Raw genomic sequence first — 23,743 nt, 5'->3', positions numbered from 1 at the left:
GTTTTTTATATAGTATCATACTGCTGTCTGTCCATTTTCCTGAGTTCTGCCCTTAACCAAAATTCCAGTACCATAACACTGTGATACTGACCAGCCTACAATTTTCTGCCTTCATCATGGGAAATTCATATATATATATATATATATATATATATATATAACATAAACAGCTTGATTAGAGACATTGCCATTTCTTTTGCACTTTCTCCATGCAACTCCATGGCTGTATTGTAAGATTTCTTGATATCTGGACATCTTCAGTTCATCTACCTCTGTTCTTATATTAGTACCCCCCCCCCTCAGTCAGTCTTACTTATTCCACTATTTTTTCTGCTTTTGTTACCTTCCTGCTGCCTGTATTCATTAAAACTTTCCTTTACTTGCTCAGCTAATTTTCTATCCTTATCTGCCATGCCAGTTACCCTTCTTGCCAATGCTTTGTCTGCCCGTGAGCTTGTTTATCACATTTCTCTTTATATTATTTGCACTTTTTTTGAAACTCCCTTTTAATGATGATGATACTCATTCATTTAATAGTACTTGGTTTATCTTTCTGATACTGCTTTCCTCAAACACCCTTTGACTATATTTTTTTCTCTTTCAGACAGTTTTGCGTTTACAGATGCATACTGTGCTGTTAGTAATTTTAAATTAAACTGACAGTAGATGAGGAGTGAAGCAAATTACAGCAGTTCGCTTAAAATGCAGACTAGACTGATTCTTCTCTGCACCTGTGAAGTGATCCAGGCACAGCAACTCGGTGATAGTTTTTTAAAATGGAAATATGCATTCAATACTTTGCAATGTAAAACTTAGTTCTTGGATAAAAAAAATAATTGATGTTAATTCAGTTATTAGAAATCATTTGTATCAGTTTTTGTAGATTGTATTCTGTAGTCTCTATTACAAATATGTGATTGAGTGCAATCTGTCATTGAAGGATATGCATCTCATTTGCTTCAGTGACCTGGCATTTCATACAGTCATAATAGAAAATTTCTACCAGTCATAAAGAAGGGCTCTACTGGATGTGTGTTTATATATATATATGTACACATAGAAGGAAGTTTTTTACTTACTTACTTTGCTTGTCAATTCTGTTGGGAGGAAGGGAGCAAACACAGTTGAATCATTGATAATAGATGCCTTGAATATTGAAATATGTGCGTGTGAAGCAGTTTCATGTTATAAATTTTTTTGAAAATGTAGGCTTTTTTCAGTTTCCTTGCCTGTTCAGGCATGTATCGATATATAAGTTATAAGCGTGGCATAAAAACTTACTGAATTTGTGTTATGAAAACTACTGCAGAAGTTTGTAATAGAGTTAGTTCTAATAGTCATCTTCAGTATATGCAGTTAGCACCAAAGTTGATCTGGATACTTGGTTGAGAGGTCTGCAAGTAATAAGGTATTTGTAAGTGGAATCTGCCAAATGTTCTTTGATTATTAATACTTTTACTATTCTGGGTATGTTAGTAATTGAAGTTTCCCTCTGTGGCAAACTGTTCAGCACGTGACTACTTTCCAATCTCACTGCATTACAATACATGAATTTGTCCATTCATTATCTGGAATGTCTCCACTGGCATTAACTAGTATGCGTTTCTCTTATTATGTAATCTAATTCATTCTCATTAATTGTTTATTTGTTCCATACTTATATTTCAATTTATTATTATTACTTTGCACACCTTCAAGGACTCATTGCATGAGGACACTTTACTCCATTACTCACACCTCACTGTCTACTCTACTATTAAATTCAAAATATAAAAAAAAACTACACTACTACGTTCAATGCCATCTACTGCCTATCACCAAAAGCAACAGTAAATTTGTGTGTGTTCTGAAGGCTGACTTTCCCGTACACGGGATTAAAAACCCAAGTTTCTGGGAGAAAACCCTGCTACCTCCTTATGAGATCGGCTAACTCACCTTCAATTGAAAAAGCCCATATAAAGATTCCTCTCATCACAATGAGGATTAAACTCAGGTCTTTTTGAATCAAAGGGCACAATGTACCATCATTCTTCCAGTTGTGCTACAGAGGCAACTAAGAAAGAAAATAAGATTTGACATTTCAACCTCTATCAAGGTCATCACCAGGAATACATACATATGGAGTTGCTATCCACCCAGCCAAACCAGGCTAAGTGAATAGTAGTTACCACCACTTGAATGTTGCTGACTGAGAAGCTTTGCATAACTTAATTATTTTACTAGTATAGTAATGTTGAAAGATTTTTTGTGTAACTGTTGTTGCATTTAATTTGTTTTTACCACTCTATAAAAATCACTGTCAAAAAGTTACTATTGAATGGAGTGATATCCCTTATTTAGTGTATAAATATTAATCTTTGCTCCTGTTTAAGAATTACATATATTGATTTCTAGTAATTTGGTGTTTTGCAGATAAAAAATGCTCCTCAGCTTCGTGAGCACACATACGAGTTATGTTATAATAGTGCATGTATTCTACTTGGTCAAGGACGTTATTCTGAGTCAATTAGCAAACTAAAAGCCACTGAAGGTATCATTTCCTTTTCTGTCTTATTTCATAAACTGCCTTTAAAAACATTTATATAAGTAGTTATGTAAGTTGGGTTCACATCAGCTTGCTTCCTCTTGTTTTACTATTTGGCAAGCTATTTTTGTAGGAAAATTGTAGCTAGGAAGTTAGTGGTGATGCAAGTTTTTCGTCTAGTATTATCGTATCCTGTACACCCTTTGAGGTACATGAATTTTATGATGATATATTGAATATTAAATAAAAATGAAATATACCATTTTTAAAAATTAGATTTGCAGTTTTTTTTTTTAAATAGAATCCTTTCAAGTGCCATTTTACTTTACAGACAAAAAAATTAAAGTGAAGTAGCAAAAAAAGGAAAGTAGACAAAAATATCATGAACTTATCCTTTAATTTTTATGCAGTTGGTTACATCTTGTTATGTACAAAAAATTGAAGTAAATACTTTCTACACAATTGTTACATGAGCATTTATGCATGGAGTTCAAAGACTCATTATTGGAAAGTCAATAAACTATTATTATTATTATGGCATTAAACTGTTGCTGACACTGCCTGTCATATCCTCCTTCCATTCATTCACTGAGATTCACATATTACAGAATTCTTCTTTCCTCCAAAGTCTTTCCAAAGAACTCATGCAACCCATCAATATTAAATTCCTGATATGTCCTTAAGATGTTTAGAGGATGATATGTGAGTATTATGAGATGTGATAAGTTTACACTGTTACTCATTTCTTATTCACTAATTTTTTCCAAATTAGTCTGTTACTTGCCACTTTTCCAATGTTGTCAGATCTTATATTTAGTCTTCTGAAATACTTTTTTAATCACAACAGTCCAGCTAGATCTTGTCTTCTCTGAATCTTTTCCCTGACATCCCAAGTATCAGACACCTATTTTTGCTAATCCCTCTTTTCTTTCTTTCTGACTAAATCACTTTAGATTAGCCCTGCTCACACATTCTTGAATACTAACAATGTCAAGTTTCTTCCTAATATCGTCACTTTTAATATGATTTTATTGTTTGTTCACTCTTCTAATTTTTCTCAGACTCTCACGTTTGTAGTTTCCATTCTTTGATGAACGGTTCATTTCTAATCAACTCTCAAATTCATAAGTTATAATTAGTTTGAACACTATCTTGTATAGCCGGTGTAGTGTTTGACTAATTTTTTTCCTATTCGATATAAACTTGTTCTGTTGTCTATTTTGATATTTAATTTGCAATCTTCACTAAAAGTTTTTCTGTAAATAGCACCAAATTTTACTTGTTCTATAGATTCTCCATTCAGGATGCAGTTGATATTTTCTTGTTCCTATTTAACAACTTTTCTCTTGGAACCTTGTTCCAGATCTACACAACCTAAATTCATGTTCTCATTATATTCTTGTGATTTCTCACTATTTGTTGTGGTAAAAATATGATTCTCACAACCTCTATTCAGCTTAAATCCAGCTTGTTCTTTCCCACATTGCTTTTCTACAATTTTTTCTTAGCCTCTTTTCAAGTACACTCACAATAAATCTTATCTGGAATGCTCAGTAAGAAAATTCTGTTCTCAGTTGTTTTATTTTCATTTGGTTATTCTTTGTGAAATCATAAGGATGCAAAAGCTGCATAATTTTTGATTTAGATAAAAGCTAGTGTTTTCTTACCTGTAGTGTGTTAATTATGGTGGCTATTTTTATTCAATGGATCTACAGAATTTTCAGAGGCTTTTAAAATGAATTGAAGGTCATTCCAGATTCTCCACTGGGATTTTATTTGAATGCCTATTGTGCATACTTTTGATTCCTTATTTACATTTTCCCTTTTAGAGAACCTGGTTTAAGTGTGGGGGTGCTTAAGGGTCAAAGCTGTATAACTGAGAGGAGACCTCCACATAACCTTTAAAGGAATGCGGAGAACCGACCAGGGCTTCTGACCTAATGTCCAATCCTCACCTTCTCGTGGTGCACCCTGTTGGGTATCTACTTTGATACTGAACGAACGAGGATGGGCTGGCAATTTGGGATTTAGCCGACCAAATTGTATTCTTATTGGTTAAACCAAAATAAAAAATGATGGTACAACATGACAAAATTTCATGCCGGCTGGGGCGTTGCCCGGTTAAACAAGGCCCCTGTTGTTTTCGCCAGGGAACCAGGGCGAACAGCGAAAAGTCAGCTACTGGAACAAATCTGAAAACAAACCCCAACTCAACATCACCAGAGTTAAAGATCGGTACTATCAACGTAAGAAGCCTGAATGGCAAAGAAATGGAGCTAGCTGAGGAATTAGATAAGTACCAGATCGACATAATAGGGGTGACTGAAACAAAAAAGACCAAAACTAGTGAGATCTTTCTGAGCAATAAATACAAAATGTTATATTCAGGCAATAACAATCAAGGAAAAGGAGTAACCATAGTATTCAACAAAAAATACGAGGCTAATCTTCTTGAATGGCAGTCAGTCTCAAGTAGAGTAATGTGGGCAAATATGAGAATGGGGAACTGGACAATGAGACTTATTTGTGCCTATGGTCCCACAGAAGGTTCTACTAAGGTAGAAGTGGAGGAATTTTTTGACGCTTTAGAAAAAGCAACTGACACAATGAAAAAGGAAAAGTTGGTCCTTGTTGGGGATCTAAATAGCAGAGTAGGAAATGATTGTGAGACATATAAAAAAAATATTTTGGGAAAATTTGGAGAAAAGAGCAAAGCTAATAATAATGGCAAATATCTGTTGGATTTCTGCTCAGGACATGGACTGGTTATTACTAACACCATGTTCCAACATAAAAATGTGCACAAATTCACATGGAGAGAAGAGGCTAGGAATAAGAAAAGTCTCATTGACTATGTTATTGTTGATAGTGATGTTTTCTCCCTGGTGCAGGACACCAGAGTGTACAGAGGATTTGAAATTGGAAGTGATCACTATTTAGTCTTGAGCAGGATAAAATTGAATTTCATATTGAAAAGAATAACATGTAAGAAAGTTTTAAAGCGAATAAAAGTTGAGCAGCTCTCAGATGTCAACTGTAGACTAAAATACAGAAATATTATTGAAAAGAAAATGAAAGAGTTTGAGAACAGGAATCAAACCTTGGAGATTCAGTGGCAAACTCTGAAGGAAACATTGATTGATTCTGCCAGAGAGGCATGTGGTGAGGTTGTGTGCAAAGATAAAAAAATCAGAACTCCCTGGTGGACACAGGAAGTTAAAGAGGCAGTGAAGGAAAAGAAGAAAGCATATCAAAAGTTCCTGGCAAATAAGTCAGTTTTTACTCTTACAGAATACAGAGACAAATGTAAGAAAGCTAAACAGTGTGTAAAACTAACTAAACAAAAGTCATGGGAGGACTTTGGCAAGAATATAGAAAATAAATATCAAGAAGGTGGCAAAATATTCTGGAGGTTGTTGAAGAAGCTTAGGAATGGAGGAAAGAGTGCTGTAAAAGGAATTAGAGATGATAAAGGTGAAATGAAAACAGGAGAAAAAGATATCCTTGAAGTATGGAGTAATTACTTTGAAAAACTGCTAAATGAAACAAGCAGTGATGACAGCACAGTGATAAAAAACACTGACCAGGCATGCAGTCAGGAATGCATATCCATACTTGAAGTAGAAAAAGCCATCAAAGGCTTGAAATGTGGAAAGGCAGCAGGAGTAGATGATATTCGACCAGAAATGCTGAAGTATGGTGGTATAAGAGTCTTACAGTGGCTGCACTGCATAGTTCAGAAAACCTGGACAGAGGGACGAATTCCCGATGATTGGAGTAGAGCTCTCATAGTACCCATATATAAAAAGGGAAATAAAACTGAATGTGAGAATTACAGAGGTATTTCCCTACTGAGTGTTCCTGGCAAGATCTATGCAAGTATACTTGAGAAACGGTTAAGAAGAATTGTGGAAGAAAAGCTTGGTGAAGAACAAGCTGGATTCAGGCCAAATAGAGGCTGTCAGGATCAGATCTTCACTTTACGACAAATAGTCGAGAAAGCATGGGAATATAACAAAGATCTGTATTTAAGTTTTGTCGATTTGGAAAAGGCATATGACAAGGTGCCAAGAGAGAAGCTATTCAATACGCTGCAGTTATATGGTGTCAATGGGGCATTATATCAAGCAATACTTAGTCTTTATTTGAGTTGTGAGTCAGCAGTTAGAATTGAAGGAAGTACAGGAAGATGGTTTAATGTTAAATCTGGTGTGAGACAAGGATGTACATTATCCCCTCTGTTATTCATTATCTATATGGATCACATTATGAAGGAATGTGGTATTAAACCTGATATCAAAATTGGAGATGTTAATGTCAGCTCTTTGCTTTATGCGGATGATGTTATACTTCTAAATAAATCTGCTACAAGTCTGCAAGATTCTCTGACTAAATTGAATAGCTGTTGTAATAGATATGGTATGAAGGTCAGCAATAAAAAGACAAAGACAATGAAAATAGGCAGAATCATTGAAAATGTCAACTGTGTTGTGAATGGAGAACCTGTGGAAAAAGTAAAACATTTCAGCTACTTAGGCACAATTTTGACTGAAGATGGTAAACTAAATATAGAAATAGACAACAGAATCAGCAAAGCTGGTATCGTGGTAAGTCAATTGAATAAATTCATATGGAATAAGAAAGAAATTAGTCGGAACACTAAATTAGCTGTATACAAGACTGTGTTCAAACCAATTTTAACTTATGGATCTGAGAGCTGGGTCAGAAGTAAAACACTTGACCAAAGACTAGAGACCGCAGATATGAGAGTCCTGAGAAAGATTAGAGGCGTGAACAGATGGCATCAATGGCAATATCATATTAAAAATGAGGATATTAGGAAAGAACTTGACATTGTCAGCATCCAGGAATGCGTTAGCAGAGCTAATCTCAGATGGTATGGTCACTTAAATAGAATGGGAGAGGAAAGATTAGCAAAACAAGTGTTCTCTGCCAGGTTGGCAGGAAAACGACCCAGAGGAAGACCAAGATTTAGGTGGATTGATACGGTACAAAGTGCCTTAGACGATAGAAATATAAGATCTGATAATGTTGGAGTCTTGACAAGTAACAGACTGATTTGGAGGAAAATTGTAGATAGGAAGTTAGTAATGATGTAATTTTTTCATGTAGTACTGTCATATCCTGTACACCCCTTGAGGGTACATGGCAGGAATTTGATGATGATGATGGTTTAAGTGTTCCAAGCAATTTTCTCTCTAAGCTGTGCACATGTACACCAGTCAAAAAGGGAGTGCAGACACACAAAATTTTTGCTTTCAGAATTTCTAATTTACAGTCAGTAAGTTTTGAACTTACTTTAAAAAGAATTATATGGTAAATCATACTTGTTACTTATTTTGAGTATTTATTCATTATCTTCACTGTAACCCATTCCAACTTAATGTGCTAATTAGTTACTTTTAGCTTGCACTGTGGGCAAACTGATGCTGACATCAGCGAGCTACAGAGGCATATTCGCTTAGTGTCTACTGTCTAGACAGCATAGTCACTCGAACTCTTGCAGATGGTGATAGGTTTAAGCAAATTAATTTAGTGCTCACAATTTTTCAGATTATAGCTAGATGAAAAGATGGGAACATTAATGGAGTGCCTCAAAGCTTTATCCTGTCACCTACTCTTTCTCTTATTCATTAATGACCTACTTCCAATCACCACTAATCCTATCCACAGCTTTGCTGATGATAGTACCCTCCACTCATCATACTCATTCGACAAACCATGCAGTAGTCTGGCATTCCAGGCTACAAGATCATTTACACGCAGTAGCTTAAACATTGATCTTCACACTATCCTTCAATGGGGCAAGGACAACTTTGTTGTGTTAAGTGCCACTTTTTACTCTTTGCATTTGTAAATCTGCACATATTACAAAGAGTAAAAAGTTTTGTAAGGCATCTCAGTACTACCATTCTCTTCAGGAATGCAGAACTTTTTCTCAAGTTTGAGAAAAAGTTTGAAATTGTTAGACCAGGCTACAGATTTTATTTTTATGAGAGAGAGAGAGAGATTCGGTGATTTACTTGTATGAAAACAAACTGTCTTGAGAACAAACGACTGACAAATGTAACATTGATCTGTGGCCTCAGTTGCCTCATCAACATGTCAACCGAGCACAGCAGCTTCCAGTTCAACTTTATATTTAGACACTTTGCCATATATATATATATATATATATATTTTTTTTTTTTTTTTTTTTCCCTGATGATAGAATTCTTTCCTCCACTGAAAATTTCCTCCACAGATCTCCCAAAGGCAAAAACTAAACATGTTAAAACAGTGAAATTATAAATGAAATTTTTAAAAATTTGGTAAATATATTGATGTGTTTGCTATTTGGCCACATGGCTCTGATACACTCCTCTTCTTCTTAACATACTTAAACAACCAACACCCCAGAATCAAGTTCACTCTGGAAAAAGAGAAAAACAACAGCCTTCCTTTCCTAGACACACTAGTTACCCACCAGCCTGATGGAACCTTGGTTTTCTCAGTTTATAGAAAACCCACCCATACAGGCAGGTACATTCACCAACAATCCCACCATCCCCCTCACAACAATATTGAGTGGTGAAAACACTATATAACAGGGCTAAACTAATCTGTTCTATCGACAAGGTCCTAAACATTGAACTAAATCACATCCTCAACACTTTCTCAGCCAATGGCTCCCCCCCCCCCACACACACAAAAAAAAAAAAAAATCCAAAAAAATATTGAAACCAACAAACCACAACCTTCCCTTCACAACGAGGATCACTTCACTTTGTTTGCCCTGCTTCCATGGGATACAACAAGCAGTGTTTGTTGAAAATCACTGGCAAATAATACAGTTATTCCATCCATTCTTCGATTGTCTCATCTGATATCTTTTAACAATATCTGGCCACAAAATAGTGGCCAGATATTGTTAAACTGCAGCATGGACTGTGGAGGGAGGTGAAAAAAAAAATTAATCAATGTTCCATATTCTGGAGATGTATATTGATGAAAATGCACATAAACCATCTTTGGAACATCCTATATCTATTGGTAAAGACAACATTAAAATAAGTGAATTCATTCTTGAGTTATAAGCGAACATCGAAAGCAGACTTTGCTTTATACAGAGTGTCCCATAATTCTTAGTGCAGTTTTAAACTTTAATAGGTCCAACATTATAAAAGTTGCAGATTTATAGTATATAATAGCTTAAAGAGTATATAATTAAGTTTTATCTAAAATGATTTGTTTCTTATTAGCTCAACATGACTGCCATCTTGTGCAATGCATGTAACTAGGCGATTTTCGAAGTTACGGAAAATGTTTAGTAGTTTCTGAGCAATGACTGCATTGATTGCGTTTGTAATTTTATTCTTAAGGTCATCAAGAAAAGCAGGTTTAGAAGCATACATGACTGTTTGGATGTGACCCCATAAGAAAAAGTAATCGAGTCAGGTCAAGTGACTGAGGTGGCCACACAAGAGCACCTCCTCGACCAATCCACCTGTCTGCAAAAGTGTCATCCGGAAACTTTCATACCTGCATCGCATAGTGAAACGGTGCCCCATCCTGTTGGAAAATAGCTTTATTCATAAGATTTAATCTCTTTAATTCAGGAATAAAAAAATTCTGAAGCATGACTAAATAAGATTCATCCCTGATAGTAGGCTCATTGATGATGTTGCTTCATCTGAAAAAGTCAACATGTCAATAACATCTGTATCATTTTCCATTTGTGTCTTAATCAGTTGACAGAAATCCAACCTGGCATGATAATCCTCTTGCAGCATTTGAACAGTCGTAATTTTGTAAGGATGTTTATGGAGTTGTCTGGTTAGAATTCTGTGTACTGTGGTTTTTGTTACGTTTAACTCAGCAGCAGAATGTCGCACTGATTTCTTGGGACTCTTATCAAGTGCTCTTTCGATTTCGACCACATTTGCTTCCCTTGATGAATGCCTCCCTGATCAGGGTTTGTCATGAATTGATCCAGTTTCTTTGAATTTTTCATCCAGTTATTAATTAAATTTCTGTGGGGAGCCTCCTTATCATAATCGGCAGAGAATTTTCTTCTTACTACTGTTATGTTCAGCAAGCCACAGGACACAATTGACTTTTTCTTCAACATTTGCCATCTTCAATCTTTGAAAGTTATACTTTCAAACGATATTTATTGCAACTCTGTAATTTTGATCTTTAACTGCTTCAAAAGTATCACAGTTACAGAGTTGCAATAAATATCGTTTGAAAGTATAACTTTCAAAGATATTTGAAATGTTATGGGACACCTGTGTGTGTATGTATATATATATATATATAGATTGCAATTGTAAGAGAAAGCAGACTGTTCTTTATTATTCCAAGGAACTTCACTCAATCAATGCAGAAGTAGCACTGTGCACCATATTGATATATCTTAGCAAAGTGAGTGTTCATTAATTGAATAATCAAAATATAAGTGGATGATCTGATATTTACTGCCAGGGAGTGTATAGGATAGTACTACGTGAAAAGTTTGCATCATTACCAACATCCTGTCAATTATATTGGTTTCACCACTCATTCAAACAAGTCTAATTGAACGCTTCCGAGATTGTAATATTCCCATACCTGACTATCTACTTTCCGCCACAAAGAAAAAACAAAAGCATAGCAGAAACAACCAAAATCCTACTACTGAAACATCCTTGCATGCAGTGCATTCTAAACATATCCCGGAAATCGAAAAAGTTATCATCAATTTCCAGGAAAATGAATCCAAATTATGTTTTGAATCATTAGCAACAAGAACCACCAAATGTGCTATAAACACAAAAAGACCTTATGTTCTATCCCCTTCTTAGCAATTAAACAAAATAAATTCCAGAATATTCAAACAAACCAAACTCCTAACACTTTGTACCAAAAAAAGCCACATGGCTAGCTCACAGTTTTCATCTTTGCTCATCTCAGGACATTAAACATAACAAAACGCCCAATACCTGTTTGTTGCTGGCTTGCTGTGCATATAATAGGTTTTTTTTTTTTATTATTCTCAGTTCTTTTGAAATCCAGAGTATACAAATTCATCTTTTTGGTTTCAACTTTTTCATCATTGGTCATAAAATTCTTGTCTATCTTAATGTATTGTCTATGTTTATCTCTATTTTGTACCCACCACTTTAAACTGCATACATCTCAACTCGAATCAAGTCTTTAATCAAGTTGTCACCATCCTGACCTTCAGGACACAGGTATGCTAATTAATATCCTTTTTAAATCTTATTAAATTCAACTGTTTAAGCATAGTTGTTAAAGGGTCTGCTCTATTGCCAAAAATAGCTTAGTTTTTTCTTTCATTTAGTAAATATAAATGAACTTCTTTTGAATATTCTTCCTAGAATTATGTCGCAAAACACTGGAAGAGGATGATGTTCCAGAAGAGGAAATTGAAGCTGAAACTGGTGTAATCAGGTAAGATAAAGAAAATATGTTCTCTTCATTTTCTATATTTTGATTTTTTACAATATAATGAAAGAAATAGGAAAGTGTGTGTATGTTTTCAGACAGACACACACACATACTTTATGCCATATTGCAGAGGAGTTGAAAAGGAACTTCTTTGCCCCCTATATTTTTCTTAGATAAATTAGTCTGGTGTATTGTTATTAATATTATATGCATTGTACTGTACAGTGCATATAATACTATATAACCATGTTCTTACCAAATTCAAAAAAAAACGAATTCCATGTTGTTCCTTCTCCCATAATTTAATAATTTTTTTTTTTTTTTTTTTTTTTTTTTTTGCCAGAAGTCAGCAGCATTGAGTTACATTCAGGCAGGTTAATTTTTGAGGTTAGTGTTCTCCAGACTGTGCATGTATGTACTACCATAATTGTCTATTGATTTTTTTATTTATTTGTTTTTTAATATCATACCCTCCACATGAAAGGCAGCAAAACCTATATCATAACAGTGCAGTGTTTGTGTGTGTCCATCCTTCTTGAACAGCTGAAGATTGTAACCTTTGGAGAAGATAGTGAGGGAATTAGTTCCAAAGATAGACGGAATGAAAGAAGAGGAATAGAAATTATTTCCTTAAGTTTGAAGCTAGATAGTAAATAGATATTTACCAGCAGCTATCCTTGTTCTTATAGTTTTGAAAGAAACTGAAGGCATGATGGCAATCAGTTTAGCAGAACATTGTCTTTGAAAATATTTACAAAAGAGCCATGAAGCTGAAACAGAATGTTTGAAGTGAATCTATGAGAAGGGAGGTCATTGATCTTGAAGTTTCTAATGATTGCACTCCAAGGTTTGTCAAATGAAGAGGAATGGAGCATACTGTCATCAAGAAAGCTATGGATCAGATTTAAGGTCACAGAGAGAAGGTCATTTATGTATAAAAAAAAGTCATTTAAAGTTTGGAGTCCTAGTGTATATCAGTATAATCTGATGTACACTAGGACTCCATATTTTCCATCCATCATGACATGTGGTTAACCACATGTCATGAGAGAGAGGCTGGCAACTCACTTGCAGTCATTAAAAAGTATACTATATAATGGTAATTTGATGAACAGAATAATGTTAATCAGTGTTTAGTTAAATAATTAATTGAAAACAACTAACTACATCATGACTTTAAAAAAAGTTATACATTATTTAGAATCTTAACATTTCTATACTATACTGGACATATTCTATGGGGTGCTTAAGGGTCAAAGCTGTATAAATGAGAGGAGACCTCCACATAGCCTTTAAAGGAATGCAGAGAACCGACCAGGGCTTTGACCTAATGTCCAATCCTCATCTTCTCGTGGTGCATTGGATACCGAACGAACGAGAATGGGCTGGCAATTTGGGATTTATCCGAGCAAATTATATTCTTATTGGCTTAAACCAAAATACAAAATGATGGTACAACATGCAAAATTTAATGCCGGCTGGGACATTGCCCGGTTAAACAAGACCCCCGTTGTTTTCACTGTTCACACTGGTTCCCTGTTGCCAGGGAAACATTGAAAAGTCAGCTACTAGAACAAATTTGAAAACGCACCCCAACTCAACATCACCAGAGTTAAAGATCGGTACTATCAATGTAAGAAGCTTGAATGGCAAAGAAATGGAGCTAGCTGAGGAATTAGATAAGTATCAGATTGACATAATAGGGGTGACTGAAACAAAAAAGACAAAAACCGGTGAGATCTTTTTGAGCATTAAATACAAAATGTTATATTCAGGCAATGACAATCTAGGAAAAGAAGGAGTAGTCATAGTATTCAACACTAAATATGAGGTTAATCTTCTTAAAATGGCAGGCAGTCTCAAGTAGAGTGATGTGGGCAAATATCAAAATGGGGAACTGGACAATGAGACTTATTTGTGCCTATGGTCCCACAGAAGGTTCTACTAAGGTAGAAGTGGAGGAATATTTTGATGCTTTAGAGAAAGCAACTGACACAATGAAAAAGGAAAAGTTAGTCCTTGTTGGGGATCTAAATAGCAGAGTAGGAAATGATTGTCAGACATACAAAAATATTTTGGGAAAATTTGCAGAACAGAGCAAAGCTAATAATAATGGCAAATACCTGTTGGATTTCTGCTCAGGAGATGGACTGGTTATTACTAACACCATGTTCCAACATAAAAATGTACACAAATTCACATGGAGAGAGAAGAGGCAAGGAATAAGAAAAGTCTCATTGACTATGTTATTTTTGATAGTGATGTTTTCTCCCTGATGCAGGACACCAGAGTGTACAGAGGGTTTGAAATTAGAAGCGATCACTATTTAGTCTTGAGCAGGATAAAATTGAATTTCATATTGAAAAGAATGACATGTAAGAAACTTTTAAAGCGAATAAAAGTTGAGCAGCTCTCAGATGTGAACTGTAGACAAAAAATGAAAACAGGAACCAAATCTTGGAGATCCAGTGGCAAGCCTTGAAGAAAACCCTGCTTGATTCAGCCAGAGAGCCATGTGGTGAGGTTGTCTGCAAGGATAGAAAAATCAGAACTCTATGGTGGATACAGGAAGTAAATGAGTCAGTAAAGGAAAAGAAGAAAGCATATCAAAAGTTCCTCGCAAATAATTCAGCTTGTGCTCTTAGAGAATACAGAAACAAATGTAAGAAAGCTAAACACTTTGTAAAACTAGCTAGGTAAAAGTCATGGGACGACTTTGGCAAGAACATAGAAAATAAATATCAAGAAGGTAGTAAGATATTCTGGAGTTTGTTGAAGAAACTTAGAAATGGAGGAAAGAATGCTGTAAAAGGAGTTAGAGATGATAAAGGTGACGTGAAAACGGAAGATATCTTTTCTCCCGTTTTCATGTCACCTTTCGAAGTATGGAGTAATTACTTCGAAAAATTGCTGAATGAAGCAAGCAGTGATAGTACAGTGGTAAAAAAACACTCGACAGGCATACAGTCAGGAAAACATAGCCATACTTGAAGTAGAAAAAGCCATCAAAGGCTTGAAATGTGGAAAGCAACAGGAGTAGATGTATTCAACCAGAAATGCTGAAGTATGGTAGTATAAAAGTCTTACAGCGGCTGCACTGCATAGTTCGGAAGGCCTGGACAGAGGGGTAAATTCCAGACGATTGGAGTAGAGCTCTCATAGTACCCATATATAAAAAGGGAAATAAAACTGAATGTGAGAATTACAGAGGTATTTCCCTACTGAGTGTTACTGGTAAGACTTCTCAACTGTTTCTCCAGTATACTTGAGAAACAGTTGAGAAGTATTGTGGAAGAAAAGCTTGGTGAAGAACAAGTTGGATTCAGGCCAAATAGAGGCTGTCAGGATCAGATCTTCACTTTACGACAAATAGTGGAGAAATCATGGGAATATAAGAAAGATCTGTATTTAAGTTTTGTCGATCTGGAAAAGGCATATGACAAGGTGCCAAGACAGAAGCTATTCAATATGCTACAGTTATATAGTGTCAATGCGGCATTATATCAAGCAATACTTAGTCTGTATTTGAGTTGTAAGTGAGCAGTTAGTATTGAAGGAAGTACAGGAAGATGGTTTAATGTTAAATCTGGAATTAGACAAGGATGTACATTATGCTCTCTGTTATTCATTATCTATATGGATCACATTATGAAGGAAAGTGGTATTAAACATGATATCAAAATTGTAGATGTTAATGTCAGCTCTTTGCTTTATGGACAGTGTTATACTTTTAATTAAATCTGGTACAAGTCTGCAAGATTCCGTGACTTAATTGAATGAATGTTGTAATAGGTATGGTATGAAGGTCAGCAATAAAATGACAAAGACGATGAAAATAGCAGAATCATTGAAAATGTGAACCGCATTGTGGACGGAGAACCTGTGGAACAAGTAAAACATTTCAGCTAATTAGGCACGATGTTTAGTTTAGATGGTAAATTAAATATGGAAAAGACAACAGAATCAACAAAGCTGGTATATTAGGAAGTCAATTGAATAAATTCGTATGGAATAAGAGAGAAATTAGTCGGAACACTAAATTAGATGTATACAAGAGAGTATTCAAACCAGTTTAATTTATGGATCTGTGAGCTGGGTCAGAAGTAAAACACTTAACCAAAGACTAGAGATTGCAGATATGAGAGTCCTGAGAAAGATTAGAGGCATGAACAGATGGCATCAATGGCAATATCATATTAAAAACGAGGATATTAGGTAAGAACTTGACATTGTCAGCATCCAGGAATGCGTTAGCAGAGCTAATTTCAGGTGGTATGGTCACTTAAACAGAATGGTCGAGGAAAGATTAGCAAAACAAGTGTTCTCTGCCAGGTTGGCAGGAAAACAACCCAGAGGAAGACCAAGATATAGGCGGATTGATACTGTACAATGTGCCTTAGATGATAGAAATGTAAGATCTGATTATGTTGGAGTCTTGACAAGTAACAGACTTATTTGGAGGAAAATTGTAGATAGGAAGTTAGTAATGATGTAAATTTTTCATGTAGTATTATCATATCCTGTACACCCCTTGAGGGTTCATGGCAGGAATTTGATGATAATGATGACATTTCTATACTTGCTAAACAGTATCAAACTAAACAAAATCTCAATTCAGTGAAGAATTTAAATAATCATATTCATATTTTATTGTATAACCATTTTACAAATAGAATATATACTATATTGAAATATCGGGGGAAAGCACTATATTTCAGAGAAAATTAAATTGCACACATATCAAAAGCTCGTGTGCTTTTCCTTTGACCTTAATCATGCTTCCATCCTTTTAGACATAATCTTCATCAATTTTTGATGATGAATAAATATTCTTCCTTCATCATGATCACAAGTCCATGTGTGCTGTCTGCCCTCACTTGAAATTTTGGTTAGGTTCAGATGTCTTCTATCAGATAAAGATAGGATTCTTTGAAGTCTTTAGATGTTTTCCATATCATTTTCCTCAAATCCATGTTGCAGTATAACCTGCAATGTAACATATTGCATGCTTTGTGTTGATATATCATTTGTGTGAAGTATTGTTAAAGTGAAACGCATAACCATCATAACCTGATTTGAAGCATTTAAAGTGTTCTCAAAGGAGATTACACATTTCATATAAATCCATCATAGGCTTTATAAACCAATTCTGTTTGTTGTCACAGCAATTCATAAACTTCCTGTGTGGTGTGAAAAGCAAGTCCTGCTTATGTCATTTTTTCTGAACATCTTTAGCATTTTCTGCCATGGATTTTCCTCCATTGCAGAACACCTTAATAAGGATGTCCAAGGAGAAAAAAAAACAAACAAACAGGACTTACTTTCTATGTCTCATAAGGTTTTGGTGTACTCAGGCTAAAACAGAGACAGCTTATAATGTCTATAACCGTTACCTCAAGAGATTCAAGGAAGCATCTGGAATGATATCTAAGTCAGTGCAACAAACATCAAGAATTTATATTAAATCATGTGGTTTTCTCTCATTAAACATTTTATTCTCATGGAATTATGGACATTGTGTATGTAATTGTTTAATTATCCAACCATCATGTTTTCTAATACTGCTGAACTTGTCAAATTTTCTTTTGATTTGTAATATCTGTAAATGTATTTAATTCTTCTGAAGAAGCATGCCATAAGGAACATGAAACTAGTTAAGCAATAAACAAAGTGTTTTGTTTACTTCTTGACTAGTTTCTGGTTATTGCTTGATGTGGTTATTTGTGGAATACTCCTGTGGGAAATGAACAAACATCCCAGAAAGTTATGGACAATGAGACATTGTTCTGTTTTTGTAAAACTGCCACAGCATAGGTAGCATTATCCAGAAGTGTTGCAAATCCATCAGTATTCATTATTTGATTCTACTACCGAATCTCCTTGTCCATACTTGGAGAAACATCTCTAGACTATTACGCTTCTGCCACCAACCCTCACAGTTGGGATAATGCCCAATACCTAAGTGCATCACCCACATGCATTCACTCGACCATAAGAGGATGTAGTGCAATTCATCACTTTGTATCACAGAATTTGGACTCTCTGTAGACCATTCACAATGTTTTTTTTACACAACTATAATCTGTACTGTTGACTGTCATAGTTGATGTTCAGCTTATGTTCTTCTTTCCTTCCATGCTGTGCAGGTTTTTTACTTAGTGTGTTGCTATTAACTCAAGCTCCCTATATAGACTCTTTGAACTCTGTTGATTTCAACAGATTATGGAGATTTCTATATCACTATTCTGATTGACACCATGGTATTAATTTTATTATTATTATTATGATGTGACACCTCCAAGGAGTCCAAAGACTCATCCAGGGAGGATACCTACTCTACAACTCTGTCTCCATCACTCAGTTCACCAACTGCAACTATACCAATGGCATCTACTGCCTGTCACCACCACTACTATTTTCACAATTGCAAACATCTGTGCCCACAGCGGGATTCGAACCTGCAGCCTTTTTTTTTTTTTTGACTGGAGATAGATATGCTAACCACTCGGCCAGCCAGGCCGGCATTTCCTCAGTTTTCCTGCATCTTTCTTGGCTGTGATGATTTCCATTAACTGATAATGTTAATTTTGGTGTTGTAATCTTTTACCAGTTTCATAAATAGACCACTGATATGGCATCTTTTGATAACCCCGTGTGCTAGTATATAGATGTAATAAGTGGCTCTAGGGATGTATCAGTATGTTTTTTTTTTCTAAAACAAGACAGGCTGCAGTACTGGCCTGTTGTGGCTAAGTAATTTTTTTTTTATTTTTAAAAAACCATATTTTGGTAATGATGAGGCAATTCATCCTATCTCACTCTGCTATGTTGTTTAGTGCACATGTTCTCTGGCTCGTTTTTTTACATGTTTGACAATATGTAGAAAGTTCTGCCACTTCTGTATAAGACTGGCTAACTTGTCTTCAGTCCAAATCCAAGGAGATTTGAACTACTCTCTCTCTCTGTGCTAGATTGTATACTTTGTGGGGAAGATAGGGGAGTTGAGAACTTGAATTTCCATGGGAAAAAACTGTGCCACCACTGTATAAGACCCATATTTCACCTTGAGTTAAATGCTTTGAAGGTTCCTTGCATCCCACATTGAATATGATCTGAACTTAGGTTTTTGTGAACTGTGCCACCTTGAAAAGATTGCTTGTCGAAAGTTTGTTTTACCCTAGCATAGTACATCCTCGTAGTTGATTTTCTGCACTAAAGATTTTGTAGTAGAAGCAAAGTTGATCATTTAGATTATAATCTATTCTTTAATATTTTTTCTGTTCTATTCTTATAAATAAGTTAATTATTTATAAGACAATATTATAATGAATGATTTTACTATTAGGGCCCAACTTGGTTATGCGTTACAGATGCGAAACAAGACTGATCAAGCAATGAAATTCTATAATTTGGTTTTAAAACAAAGGTAAGCTAAGCGGTATTTTTTACAGTTGTATATGTATAGTTAATGGAGTATTTCATTTGGTATAGGTTCATATTAGTTATATTAAACATTAGCATATGATTAGAGGCTAAGAAGAATGCCATACTATTTATTTTTTTAGGATAATTCCATCCTTAATATGCTGGAAACATATAACACATTAATATCATGAGTGGGCTAAGCCAGGAATCCTATTATAGAGACAAAACAGGATATTTTTCAAGACTTTGGAATGCTTCTGGCCTTATTTGATAGAGTCGTCTCTGCTTAGTCATCTAGGTTGACAGAGATTACCAACCCAGACAAGCTTTTCAGTTGCAAAAACACTTACCTTACTAAATTAATTTTTTCCATACCTCTCTGTAAGTTATTCCAGGACTCTCTCTTTCTCTAGATGGATTTTATTGAAATTTGGTATTTGCAAAAATTTGCCAGATCATTTTAGTTTTTAATTGGACTATTTGTAGGAGCAAAATATTGCTCCTACAAATTGATGCAATTCAATAATTTGGAATTTAGGATGTCCACAAGAATATGTTTGGGTAGTTCCAATATTGCAGTAGTGCAAGCTAAGGCAAATCTGATGCTGAGAATTGTATTCTCATAATCTCTCTGGTCAAATTTTGAAACTTACCAAGTTTCTATGTATATTTAACTTTGAAATAAGGTTGGACCTTTAATATCCCCTATTAATATAGTTATCCCAACTTTTTCTCTGAAGTTTTCTTGTGTCACTTTTTTGCTATTACTCTTTTCCTCATATATTCTATTTTCTTTTCCAGTTTTCTTGAGATAAGACATTTAATGTGTGCTTTTTTTAACTCTTCAATTATATTCTTGATTTCATCATTCCATTCAGTCTTTGTTTTCTTTTCCATTTTTTTTCTTTCCCCTTCCCCCTAGACTTTTCTGCTGCTTTATATATAATTAGTGATTTTCCATTCTCTTTCTTTTAAGTATTTATTTATGTTTTCTTGATACAGTGTACAGGTGACTGGGTACAGATGACAACCAAAATTTGTTTTTCAAAATGTTTATTTTGTGATACATACTTGCTGTATAATATGACCACAAATGTTACACCTTTACAGCTTCTTAATACAGGCATAGAAATTACAGCAGGTATTTCTTTACTGTAATTTTTGAATGCCTTTGGGACAATTTGTAAAATTATTTGTTTATACCAACCTTCGGTTTTGTATATTGTAATTCACATGATCATCATGCCAGTGAAGTTTCATTAGGATTTAATGATGTATATAATTTTTGATCTCTAGCTGCCTAGATAAATTAACATGCATCTTTGTTGTAAATAAACTATTCATTATTTTAAGTTTTATGATGCAAAATCTATTAATCTTTTTCCATTTTCATTATGACAATTTCTTCACAGTTTCCATATCTCAGATTGCACTGACCTGCTATTATTATAAAATCATTAAGACTTACGTTCTCTAAGGTATCTTGTTAATAATTTATAAATTTCTTCATTTTCTCTATCTTCTACTGGAGCATATTCTTGTAATTATTAGATGCCCTCTTGTAGAAACAAGAACAAGAAAAATTTCTTTCCATTTTTTCAATTTTTTTTACATATATCATTAATAAATCCCAAATTGGAAAGAATAAAATTGCTAAACAACAAAAAAGTCAAGAAGTTTGACTTAAAACATTTTGAAAACAAGAAGGATTACGAAGAGAAACTCAATCAAAAACTTGACTTAATAAATATATTTGAAGAAGACATAAATAAGATAAGCAAAAACCTAACGGAAGTAATAATCTCAGCAGCCAATGAATTCAAAAGCAACAAAAAGACCATAAACTTTCAGAGGAAACCTTACAACTATTAAAAAAGAGACAAAATATGAAACAAGACAAACTTAATTTCTAAAATAGAATATGCAGAACTATGCAAAACAATGAGGAAAAAGAAGAGAAATGAAATAAGATCTTATAACACTAAAAAAAAAAAAAAAAAGAAACAATTAAACAATAAAAATGCGAAAATACTAAGAAAACATGTATCAGTTGGCAAAAGTCAAATAACTGCAATAAAAGATAAGAATGGAACTACAATAAGGAAACAAGAACAAATCCTAAGCAGACTAGAAGAATTTTATAAAGAACTCTATAGTGATCCTTCAATAGATAAATCAAATATAAATAACTCTTCTCCATCGCATATAGAATTCATCCCCCCCAATTCACTTCAGATGAAATAAAACAAGCATTAAAACAAATGGAAAATGTCCTGGTGAAGACCTAATTCACATAGAATTAAATGGGGAGGAAACAATATAATTCATCATGTCACAAACTTACTAAATCTATGCCTAGAAGAGGGGAAGATACCAGAAAACTGGAAAAATGCTACTCTGATACTGTTATTTAAAAAAAGGGGGGGGGGACAAAGAATAAGTAAAGAACTATAGACCAATTAGTATTCTCTGTAATCTGTACAAAATTCTCACAAAAGTAATAACAAACAGGTTAACCCCTCTTCTAGACTCAAATCAACCAGTTGAACAAGCAAGATTCCATAAAGGCTTTAACACAATTGATCATATTCATGCAGTAAAACAAATAATAGAAAAATAAGAAGAAAACTAATTGCCTCTCTGTTTAGCCTTCATTGATTATGAAAAAGCATTTGATTCCATCAAAACTAATGTAATAATCAAAGCACTCCAGAATCAGGGAGTTCCTGGAGAATATATAGACTTCCTCCAGGCAATATACCACACTGCAACAGCAACAATTCAACTTCACGAGTAGCAATAAAATATCAATTGAAAAAGGTGTCCAACAAGGAGACCCTCTATCACCCAAAATCTTTACAGCAGTCCTCAAGAAATATTTAATAATATAAACTGGACAAACCTTGGTATAAAAATTAATAACAGAAACTTGCACACCTAAGATATAGAGATGATATAATTTTTGCAAACACTCCAGAAGATCTTAATATAATGGTAGAAGATCTATATGATGAAAGCAGAAAAATCTGTCTAAAAATAAACAGAGGAAAAACTAAAATCATGTTTAATCATTTTGTAACACCAAAAAACAATAATAGAAAACAATTTCTTAGAAAGAGTCTCTTCATATACATACTTGGGTCATCTCATTGATCTGAACTGTGGACTCCAAAAGGAAATGAATGGGAGAGTTCAACTTGCCTGGAGTGCATTCAGAAAATTGAAAAGCATTTTTCAAAACAATGATGTCCCACTCTGTTTAAAAAGGAAGACATTGAACCAGTGTATACTTCCAATCATCTCATATGGTTGTGAGACTTGGTCGCTAACAAAAGCACTAGCAAATAAACTAACAACAACTCAATGGAGAGGTTGATGCTAGGCATCACATTAAAAGATAAGAAGCAAAACACTTGGATAAGAAGCCAGACTCATATCACTGATGCCATTCTTTACCATAAGCAACTAAAATGGAAATGGACCAGCAGCTATCTAGAAGAGAAGATGAGCGATGGACCACCATCCTAACGAACTGGATTCCAAAAGAAGGGAAATGAGGCCGAGGACGTCCTAAAAGAAGGTGGACTGATGAATTGTCAAATTTTGTTGGGGAAAATTGGTCAACCATTGCCAAGAACAGAGAAAGGTGGAAAGAACTGGAGGAGGCCTTCATCCAGCAGTGGGCAGAAAATGGCTGAAAAGAAGATCATTAATCATGTCCTGCTCCACCGCTTTATGTTCCAACCAGCAATATATCTGTGTATAATGTTCTGCTTTTTTTTGTGCCTCAATGTTTTTGTTTCAATTATTGAAGGTTTTTTTTTATTTAAAATTTGTACTTGATTTCCATCCTCTTTCTAACATACATAAATTTTATATGCTTATAACATATTCATTACTTTAAAGTTGTTATACTATAAAATATATTAATTTTTTGCAGTTTTTGTTTAGTGTGTTCTTCATATATTCCTATATTATTATTAATTGTTTTTCCAATTTTTTAATTTAATCTGCTAATGTTATTTTTGTTTCTTATGTTTCTTATCTTTTTCTGCTTCCAGAGCACATACTAGAATAAAAATAGATAGAGGCTGTTTAACAATAATTGATTTATATGCCCCAGAAGAAGGAAGAGAACAGGATAATATTGATTTTTATAATCAGCTACAAAACATATATAATAAAATAAATAAAAATGATTACGTAATTTTAGCAGGAGACTTAAATGCAAGAATTGGAAACACGAAAATTAATAATAATATAGGAATACATGGAGACTATACTCTAAACAGGAATGGTAAAAAATTGATTGACTTTGTAGTTTATAATAACCTAAAAATA

At 34.3% G+C, this 23,743-nt stretch overlaps 1 protein-coding gene across 2 annotated transcripts in view; it reads left to right on the top strand.

Moving 5' to 3' along the window:
• The window catches only part of Srp72 (signal recognition particle 72), a 166,142-nt gene that overhangs the window by 51,506 nt on the left and 90,893 nt on the right, over nucleotides 1-23,743 (top strand). For both annotated transcript variants that reach the window (XM_090392757.1, XM_090392756.1), the window contains 3 exons: nucleotides 2,413-2,530; nucleotides 11,908-11,980; nucleotides 19,323-19,403. In XM_090392757.1, coding sequence (XP_090248883.1) covers nucleotides 2,413-2,530; nucleotides 11,908-11,980; nucleotides 19,323-19,403 — 272 coding nt within the window. The remainder of the gene's footprint in view (nucleotides 1-2,412; nucleotides 2,531-11,907; nucleotides 11,981-19,322; nucleotides 19,404-23,743) is intronic.

This window comes from Typopeltis vanoorti, chromosome 5, assembly GCF_054136105.1.
Source record: "Typopeltis vanoorti isolate ZY-2024b chromosome 5, IOZ_Tvanoo_1.0, whole genome shotgun sequence".
NCBI lineage: Eukaryota > Metazoa > Arthropoda > Arachnida > Uropygi > Thelyphonidae > Typopeltis > Typopeltis vanoorti.
Note: the sequence above shows the minus strand (reverse complement) of the source record. Positions and strands in the feature narration are given on the sequence as shown.